This window comes from Nymphaea colorata, chromosome 1 (genome assembly GCF_008831285.2).
Source record: "Nymphaea colorata isolate Beijing-Zhang1983 chromosome 1, ASM883128v2, whole genome shotgun sequence".
NCBI classification, from domain to species: Eukaryota; Viridiplantae; Streptophyta; class Magnoliopsida; order Nymphaeales; family Nymphaeaceae; genus Nymphaea; species Nymphaea colorata.
Genome location: NC_045138.2, coordinates 10,645,425 through 10,655,417, shown reverse-complemented (window position 1 = coordinate 10,655,417; position 9,993 = coordinate 10,645,425). Strand labels below are relative to the sequence as shown.

Sequence of the window (9,993 nt, the reverse complement as noted above, 5' to 3'; positions counted from 1 at the left end):
TATATTAATTTATATATATTAAAGTGTGAAATTTTTTAATGTCTCAACTCAAAATTCCCGACTCTGCCATTAATGATGTAGATCTAATTTACTCCTGAAAATTCCTTTCAGGTGTGAAAAGGAGTCGTATAAAAGTGCACGAAACGGAGAGAAATTTTCCACAAAATGATAAAGATATTAAATTTTAAAATACCAACGATGTCCTTCCTCTTTAAAAAATAGAACACGCGACACGTGGTGGGAATTATTTGGAGCGCCTAATGATGTCTCATTTCACTAATACCTAACTTTGTTTGCATCTAAAAATTTAGATATAATTTTGCATTTCTATGGTTGGATTTGAAATTAAATGTCCGGCTCAATACCCAAATTGCGGTATTAAAGAATCGTTTTCTAAATTATATTGGTAAAGTTTCCGGTTCGGCTAACCGGTCGATCCACAGATTCAATAAATCAAATCAACTGTGAACCGGCAAAAATTCCTTTTTCAAAAAATACGAATACAAGAAATATTCGGAAATTTGGCACATGGCATTCCCCAAATCGGATAAATAAGTGCCGATTTGATTCATATAAACCGATTCAAGTCGATTCTGATAACACTGCCAAATAAGTACCATATTATATTTTATACGAACCCGGTACAATATAATATTTTATACGAATCCGATCCGTTTATGCCGAACGGAAGGAATTGGAATTCTTAGAAATCCAAATCCCATGGAACCCAAACGCCGGCTTTGTGTTTTAGGGTTACGTGGGTGGGGCGGTGCGAGTGGACGGAATAACAAAAAGAGAGGGAAAGCGCCACATCCTCCTTCCCTTCTTCTTTTTGCTCCTCTGCTTTCACTCCGCCCTCGCGCGCTCTCCATCTCTCTCTTGCCCTCTCCGTGCTTTCCTTCTCGTTCTCAGCGAAGCCATATTGTCACCACCTTCCTGCAGAGCTTGTGGGAAGGGAAGAGAAGGGAAGACAAGTGATTCAAAGAGAGATAAAGAGAGAGAGAGGGCGCTAGCTCGATCTCCGCACCATACGCGTCGATTTTCACAGTCGCCGCGCCGACGCTCGCTCTCTCCTGATCTGTAGCAGGTATATCACCCTCGGGTGTTGAATGCTAGGATTTGAGATCCGATGGATGGTTGTTGCGTGAAGTTTGCTTATCTGTGTCTGTAGGTTCCTTAGGCGAGTGAGCGATTGAGTTTGTTTGCCGTCGAAGTCCGTTTCTCGATCCGAGCTTCTCTTTGTCTGGGATCGTTTGATTGTTATGTTTGATTTTGAGAGGTCAGTGACATGAGTAGCTCAATAGTTTCTTACCGTAGGTTAGGGGGAAGTGAGTCCGGAAGAGTGTTGATCCTTTATTTCTGCCTTTCCTGTTTTGTCACCGCAGTAATTGGTGGCTTCTTTTGTGTTGGCAGTAATTGATTTATTTTTCTACAAGCTGCGACGCATAAATATGATATGGACGTATGAAATCGTAAGACGTAGACGTGCCGATTGATGTTCCGGGTTAAGGATTTGGATCCTTTAGACGATTGTCTTAGTACTTTGTCTACGTCATGACCATAGTTGGATTCGGACGGCCAAAATGGCTAACGTATATTGCGGTTTTATTTCTCTCTGTAAAGGCACGAGCTTGTTGGATTCGCTTCGGAGTTTGTTTCTTCATGCGATAACAGTGGATATAACACCTGCGTTTAAATGTTGTACTTAGGTTCTTCATTCTTGCATAGTAGAATTAAGGTAACTTTTAGCGGGCTATCGTTTTGGTTATTGTTTCTTTCTCTTCTTTTATGGAGATTTTCTCTCTTGAGACTTGATGCATGTTGTGTCTGTCTTGTATCTTCAAATGTTGAATTAAGTTTTGTTTAGCACACTAGCTTTAGCCTGTCATATTTCTTTCCCTTCTTTCGTGGGGTTTTGTTTTCTCCTGTTACCGACTATGGAGTTGAAGAGGGGGTGTCTGAGCGATTTTGTTGCAATCGGCCTCAGCATTTTTCCTCCTGTGGGCCAAAAATGTGGTGTTCTATTTGTGTCAGTTTCCAGTAAAGTTGGGACTTGGATGCCCAATTTCAGCCCCAGGTGCGAGGAGCCTCATGGATGAGGTGCACCTTTATTGTGAGGCATTCATCTCAGGCCCATAGGCTCCTGGCCCTTTACGTACTGCAAGCTATGCCTCGGGGCAATGTCATGCACACTTTTTTTGCCTAAGAGTGTATACTCTATACGGTTCCTTCGCTTATTTTGTAGGATGACCAAGTAACACCTGACGATGATTACATACTAAATTGCTAGTGTAACGGTTAAACAAACATGATGAATTTGCTAAATTGCTATCCTGTCTATCTTGCAGAGCTTATCTTTTAACAAATAAAAAGTTCTTGTGGTTTAGTGTATCCAAAGGTCAGAAGTTTCTAAAAGTCCATCTCCTTTTCTATCTTTATGTTTCAATTTATGCCTTTATTGCTTCCTGTTTGCCTTTGTTCTGTTAATGTTAGAATAACATTGTGCTCAATGAAAATTTGTTGTTCTCTGGAGTTGTATTTACAAAAAATTGTTCATTTATCATGTTAGCAATATAGATCCTCCTCAAGAAGACCCTCATTTTAAAATTCCTTTTTCAGTTGGTTTCTATTTCATTGCTTCGTTGACAATCATGGCTGGTATGGCTCCAGAGGGATCGCAATTTGATGCACGTCAGTATGATGCCAAGTTGAATGAACTGTGAGTTCCCATTATTTTTATTTCTTTATTGTGGCCTGTATTATTCTTGTCAGCTTTTGTATTATGTTGTTTAGAAACTCAAAACAACGGGTTTTTTTTTCTCAATTAACCATCTTGTTCTTTCAGGCTTTCAGCTGATGGAGAAGAATTTTTTGCATCCTATGATGAGGTTCATGAGACCTTTGACTCAATGGGTCTTCAGGAGAACCTTTTGAGGGGCATTTATGCATATGGTACCCGTTAGCACACTTTTTCTGTTTGACTTTTGACATATTGAATGTGTTTATTCTAACTTGCTTCTTTCATTTCCAGGTTTTGAAAAGCCTTCTGCAATCCAGCAAAGAGGCATTGTACCTTTCTGCAAGGGCTTAGATGTTATTCAGCAAGCGCAATCTGGTACAGGGAAGACAGCAACATTCTGTTCTGGAATCTTGCAGCAGCTGGACTACGGCCTAGTCGACTGTCAGGCCTTAGTTCTTGCTCCTACTCGTGAATTGGCACAGCAGATTGAGAAGGTTATGCGTGCCCTTGGTGACTACTTGGGTGTGAAGGTTCATGCATGTGTTGGTGGGACAAGTGTACGTGAAGATCAGCGTATACTCTCAAGCGGTGTTCATGTTGTTGTAGGGACTCCGGGTCGGGTTTACGATATGCTACGCAGGCAGTCGCTTCGACCTGACAACATTAGAATGTTTGTGCTTGATGAAGCTGATGAAATGCTTTCTCGTGGGTTCAAGGACCAGGTTATTATTCAATACCTCTAAGTGCTTTTCTGAAAATAGATTCCCAGGTCATTAGATTCCAGGGAACCCCATACTTTCATCTACAATCTTTGTGTGGAAAGATGTCAATTGTGACCTTCATTGATTTTCTTGTCTTCAGATATATGATATATTTCAGCTGCTTCCTTCAAAGATTCAAGTTGGCCTCTTCTCTGCCACTATGCCACCTGAAGCATTGGAGATCACCAGAAAGTTCATGAGCAAGCCCGTGAGGATATTGGTGAAAAGGGATGAGCTGACACTTGAGGGTATCAAGCAATTTTATGTGAATGTCGAGAAAGAGGAGTGGAAACTTGACACTCTTTGTGATTTGTATGAGACATTGGCTATCACTCAGAGTGTAATCTTTGTGAACACTAGACGCAAGGTTGATTGGCTTACTGACAAAATGAGGAGCCGTGACCATACAGTTTCGGCAACGCATGGAGACATGGATCAAAATACCCGAGATATCATTATGAGGGAATTCCGGTCGGGTTCTTCCCGCGTTCTGATTACCACTGATCTTCTGGCTCGTGGAATTGACGTCCAGCAGGTTTCTTTGGTTATCAATTATGATCTTCCTACACAACCAGAAAACTACCTCCATCGAATTGGTCGGAGTGGTAGGTTTGGAAGGAAAGGTGTTGCCATAAACTTCATCACTCGTGATGACGACAGGATGCTTGGAGACATACAGAGGTTCTACAATGTCGTCATTGAGGAGCTTCCTGCCAATGTTGCTGATCTTATTTAATTCAGTGATGAAGCTGCCAATCAGACTAGCGAAGCCTATAAGTTTAAGCTGTTGTCTGTTTTTAAATGCGTTTTTGAATTATTGCACGCCGAATTAGCATAAGAGATGATGCTCTTCACCTTTGTCTATTCTTATTTTTGTTCTGTCTGACGCTTCGTGCATTGCTCTGCAGCTTTCTGCTTTCATTTTCAAATTTTGAGGTGGTTATGCAATATGTTCCCCAGGTTTTATATTGCTGTTCGGCTTGCTCTCGCTCTCTCTCTCTCTCAGGCGGGTCTCTTCTCTGTACGTAAATTCATATGATGCTTCACTGGAGCACATGTACATGAACTTTCTCGTGGGCCACATCAAAATCCTTCAGAACTTCCGGATAACTTGGATGCGATTCAGGGACCTTGCAAACTCTAAAGTTCCTCTTTATTTTTTGGCCAATTGAAGCGATGTTATGCTGGTTGCCAGGAGATCGAAACTTCTGATATTTCAAGTTGAGAAAGTTGTTTACTACCTTTCAGTTCAGCAGATTGCCAAAATTTAAATTGTTGCAAGCCTCTAAAGCATAATTAGCGAATACTTCCATGCAGCAAGTAATCTCTCTACTCCAGAAGCATGTTTCAGACAAACTGGACAAGTACTGAAAGCAAAACGCAGCCATTCGTTAGGCTTCATTTACAGTAATTTAGGTTGCCATGGGCGACAAGCTTGGAGTCAGTTCTGTCAAAGCGCTACTTGACCCATTTTTGTGAAAAATGCTCCATATCGGAGAACATCGACCAATGCAGATCGTATCGGACAATGGCGGTACAATCAATGGCTGCTACAAGTTTATGTTTTTAAAGTGAAAATAATTTAAATTGCTTTAAAATTCAAAAAAAAAAAAAAGTAAAGCGTACATGCCAATACATGATATCAGTGAGCAAACCGCTACAGTGCATTGGGCTTTCTTCAGGAAGGAGAAACTCTTTTCAATCTAAGTTTCTAATTTGGGACTGCAAATTGGTGTACAAGGTTAATAAGTTATACTGATACACAACCGGACGAATCACACTCTTGAGAAAACGGTGTTCCCAATTGGTATTAAAAAAAAATCATCTAAATTCTAAACTCATGAGCTAGACTGCACAAATGCATATCCTCAAGTGACAACTTGCATGAGACAATGCTACGGAATATAGTGGCCTGCACTATAACAGTTGGATGGCGCTGCCAACAGGTCACAAATGTGCTTCAGTGATGGCTGGTCCCTGTGCTCCTCTGTGTGTGTGTGTGTGTGTGTGAGAGAGAGAGAGAGAGAGACCATCTATAAGGCGCTTCCGGATAAAACAGAACAAATCTTAACTTATGACGACCATGAGAAAAAGAATGACCAGTTTATGGTCAAAACCATCATTGTTCAATTATACTCATACTCTCCACATACGCCTGAATGAGCTCTTTGTGTGTGTGTGTGTGTGTGTGTATATATATATACATTTTAGAAGATGAGAACAACAAATATGACAGCCAGTTTATTGAAAATGGAATTCGCGCGTCATAGCACTTGACTGTCACTAAAATTTCTTACCATGGAAAAACATGAAACAGAACTTCGCACCACTTTACCATGTCACTCAAATTGGCAAAATTTTGAAAAGTAACCTTGAGCAGTCTCCATCTGTGTAAGGCTCGGAATTTTTCCAAATACACCCCAATATAGCCACACTTGCAGGAACATACTCAGCAAGATGCTATATTCGAAAGTTACGCTCTGATACAGAAGACATGGCGTCAGCAAATTGTGAGTAAAAAAATTGGCATCAGTTCTTCCAGAACTTACCTCGTCATATATGAATCATCCATAGTGTTGACAACAATTTGATCACCAGTTTTGATGAATGAAGGAGCCTGAATGGCAAAAAGATCTACAAGTGAACCTTGAAAAAGATTTGAAGTTGCATGGTAGAATAGAACAGGCAAGAGAAACATAAATCACGCTTCCTTTTCCCCAGAATGGAGACAAGAGGAAGGAAAATAGAATGATTATCATTGAAGCAAAGAAAAAGTGAACAGCATTATATGAATCACATTTCTGTTCTACCGGACAAAAGCAAATACAAAGAGGAAAATATAATTATGCAATTGACAGAAAAAAAAAACCAGCCATAATGACCAACAAACTGAATTTTCATTAGCACGCATAAATTACACGTAATACTCCAAAATGAAATTCTCTTGTGAAGTCAATAAAATGACATAAACAGAACAGCCTAAAGACCCCTGAGAAACAGGACTAATGAATTTACGACACTGTTTGCTCTTCGGAAGAAACTATAGTCTACTAAGCAGTTCAAAGTTACATGTTTTAGAATCAGGTTTGCATGATAAAAGTTGCAACCTATGTCACACGGGTACTCCTCTTAAGGAGGAGTACCCGCACGGTACCGATACGACACCGGTACCGGTACTGGTACGGCCTCAGGTGCGGCGCGGGTGCTGCGTTGACCGTACCAGGTACGGTCAACGTACATAGGGTCGAATCCATCCATTTTCAGACTCGGTCAAAGTTGACCAAGTCCAATTTCGACCTTTTTTTTTGTTTTTAAAAGTGATTTACAATTTAACGCGGTTTACTTTATTCACGTTAAAAATATCGTAAGTTAATAACCCTCGACGCCCGACTGTTCTTCACTCGTCTTCACCAAGATCGACGACGGGAGGCCATTCTCCACTCCGGCGAACAGCGAGCGGCGACGGCGAATGGAGAGAGGCGAGAGGCGAACTGCAAACAACGAGCAGCGAACGGCAAAGTTAAAGGTTTTTAGGGTTTTTTGATGCAGCTCTTGGTTTCATCTGTTGAAAATCTCGTTTGTTTTGTGAAAATCGAGCTCCTTTCTTCATTTTTTGTTCTTCCATTTTCTGTTTGTGCCTTTGTAATAATTGTTGGCTGGTTTTGGCTTCTTCATCGGCCCTTCACTTTCTGTTCGGTTCTTTGTAGGGTTTTAGGGTATTTAACAGACGAGATTTAGCATTCGAGTTGATTGCTTTGTTCCTGAACTTGGCTAAATGTGCTTTTCTGTTTTTTATTCAGTTTTTAATGTCAATCCTTTCCCTCTTCTTGCTTTTCCTGGTTTTGTTCCTTTGCCTGGTTTCATTTGTGGTTCTTCTTTTCTCATAATGCTTAACATGGAATTATTGGCCACAACGGCACTTCTTGATAGTTGTAGATAGAACCTGTTGTGCGTCTTCAATCTAATAACCAGTTGTACGCTGCAAGTTTGTCCTTTGAGAACAGGGTCATGTTTGAAAATTGAAATCATTGCTTGTGTCCTTTTGTATATTGCCGATCGATGCAACTGTTTTGTTGGAGTTCTGGTTTTGGTTTTCCCGTTCCTCCTTAAAACTTTCTTCCAATAACACGATTTCCATTTTTCATCTGCTTGGTAGATCATCTGTTTTTTCAACTTTTTTGTGTTTTTCTTCCATGTGTGTTTGCATTGTTTTCTTAGTTTTTTGGTAGATCATCATGATTTATAAATATGTTATTGTGTTTGTAATTTTTTGATATATATATGTGTGTGAATATGTTATTCTGTTTGTAATTTTTTGATATATATATATATGTGTGTGTGTTAGTGGAAATTGAACTAGAATGGCAGTTGTTTGGACATAATCAACTTGTTTATGCATACAACTTTCTGCAGGATGCCTACAACTCTCTGCAGTGGAACTGCTGACCAGTCACATAACAAAAGCAATTTTATTAAAGAAAAAAATTGTGAAAGTGACATGACAGAAAAACAGAATACATTTTAACATATATCCCGTACAACTTTGTTCTTGCCAATGGTACAAGTTCATTATCATTTAAATGACTACATAGATGTGATATTTGGGAATATGTGAATATTCTGTAAACTTTTTACACCAATAAATGCTCAGACTCACAGAGATCCATGACAAAAATGACATTCTTTAGTGTGAAGCCTAAACAAGATCACGTCATAGTTAAAGAGCAGTGATTTATTTAACTTACAAGCACAATAAGTCCATTGTCCAATGCAACCCTTTTGTACCTGAAATTAGTAAAATGTCAATATGACAAAAATGTGCAACATGAATATTTGGGACATTTTTATAATTAAATTAAAGCAAAGAAGAAAGGAACTTGGATATCGACAGGAAGCACAACTGCAATACCATGTAACCTATGTCACACGTGTACTCCTCTTAAGGAGGAGTACCCGTATGGTATGGGTATGGTACGAGTACAGGTACGGGTACGGGTACGGCCCTGGGTATGGCCTTGGAGCGGTCAACGTAGTACCGGGTACGGTCAACGTACTCGGGATCATTTTTGTCCATTTTCGGACTCGGTCAACTTTGACCAAGTCCAAAGTTGTCCAGTTTTTGAGTTGAAAATTAAAAATCCCCCTCTTTTCTTGTTTCCTTTTTCACTCTAAACCTTTCTTGTACATAGTTCCTCACAACTTTTCATTTAAAATCTTCCATACAATGTTTCGAAAATTCATTCCTTCTCTATAACTTGGCTCTTCGATAATAATGTGAGCCATAACCATAGCGATGTCAATATATCTTAAAAGCGTGACCTGTTGCTCCTTCTAATCTTGATGATGCAATGGAGAATCAAGAAAGTTGATATATTTGTATGTTAATTACTTCCATACTGTATTTTGTGAATATGTTATTCATTTTGAAATTTTTTGACATCTATCTATCTATATATATATATATGTGTGTGTGTGTGTGTGTGTGTCCGCGTGTGTGTACGGCCATACCCTCGCACCCAAATTTTTTGAAAATGGTCCGTACCCATACACGCACCGGTACCTGTACCCGTACCTATGTGACATAGCATGTAACACAAAGTTTTCATAGGGGAAAAAAGAACTTTTCTATGCTAAAAAAGCTTCGCTACAAGCAGCTCAGAAGGCATATACGAGTCAAGCAGAAAGATACTCAGCTTAGTTTGCCTCATACATGGTCCTTAATATGTAGAGAAACATATACGTGTGCAGTTGTTCATGCATGCATAAGCATTTTCAAGAATGCAAAAACCAATTTCCAAGAAGAAATAGAATTCTAAGGTACTTATGGGTGAGCCTTCTCAAGTATTAATTGGAAAGGTTGCTTTTTCATTGGACAATCTCGAGAAATCAAAATACTAAACATACATAAATATAATAAGAAAGATTATGAGTTTTCTACTAATTTCTTACAGAACATTGATACATGTTCAAAATAGCTATTGAAATGATGAAAGAAACCTAAAAGAAGTTTAAAATATATTTAAAAAATGTTTCTCTTAACATTCCAAAATATTTTCTTTTGGTAATACTGCATGTTAGTTTCACTTTTTTCTTCATTTTTCCTTAACATGCCAAAATGCCACAATATTTTCTTTTGAATATACATATATATGGCATGTATCTTCATTTGTTCCCTGGGCGAGTCAAGTGTCTTTGAGTCAAGTGTGAGGGGATCTTTAAAGCCCAAATAATTTTTTATTTAAAAAAAAACATTGTCTCCATCAAGATCATATAACACAAACACCTATGTCACATGGGTACAAGGTGGGGGTGCCAATGTGGCGCATCTTATAAAACGTGGGTGCAGGGGTCCAGCTATATATATATATATATATATATTGCTGAATTAAATTCCATACAAAGGTCATTTTAGTTTATTTTTAAAATTTTATATTGAATAAATGAAGTTTCTAAAATATTGGCAGTCTGGTTGTCCTTTAAGAAGGACAATCA

At 38.9% G+C, this 9,993-nt stretch overlaps 2 protein-coding genes across 3 annotated transcripts in view; one reads left to right on the top strand and one right to left on the bottom strand.

Moving 5' to 3' along the window:
* Positions 1 to 803: 803 nt before the first annotated feature.
* On the top strand, positions 804 to 4,467 carry LOC116253073 (eukaryotic initiation factor 4A-9). Its single transcript, XM_031627850.2, has 5 exons — positions 804 to 1,087; positions 2,620 to 2,719; positions 2,846 to 2,952; positions 3,032 to 3,462; positions 3,602 to 4,467. The coding sequence occupies exons 2-5, from the start codon at positions 2,652 to 2,654 to the stop codon at positions 4,235 to 4,237; spliced, it is 1,242 nt and encodes a 413-aa protein (XP_031483710.1). The 5' UTR covers positions 804 to 1,087; positions 2,620 to 2,651; the 3' UTR covers positions 4,238 to 4,467.
* Positions 4,468 to 5,716: 1,249 nt separating this feature from the next.
* The window catches only part of LOC116253146 (uncharacterized), a 40,346-nt gene continuing 36,069 nt past the window's right edge, over positions 5,717 to 9,993 (bottom strand). For both annotated transcript variants that reach the window (XM_050079098.1, XM_031627943.2), the window contains 3 exons: positions 8,247 to 8,286; positions 6,051 to 6,118; positions 5,717 to 5,981 (listed from right to left, as the gene is read on the bottom strand). In XM_050079098.1, the coding sequence (XP_049935055.1) occupies positions 5,975 to 5,981; positions 6,051 to 6,118; positions 8,247 to 8,286 (115 nt within the window). In that variant the 3' untranslated portion in view covers positions 5,717 to 5,974. The remainder of the gene's footprint in view (positions 5,982 to 6,050; positions 6,119 to 8,246; positions 8,287 to 9,993) is intronic.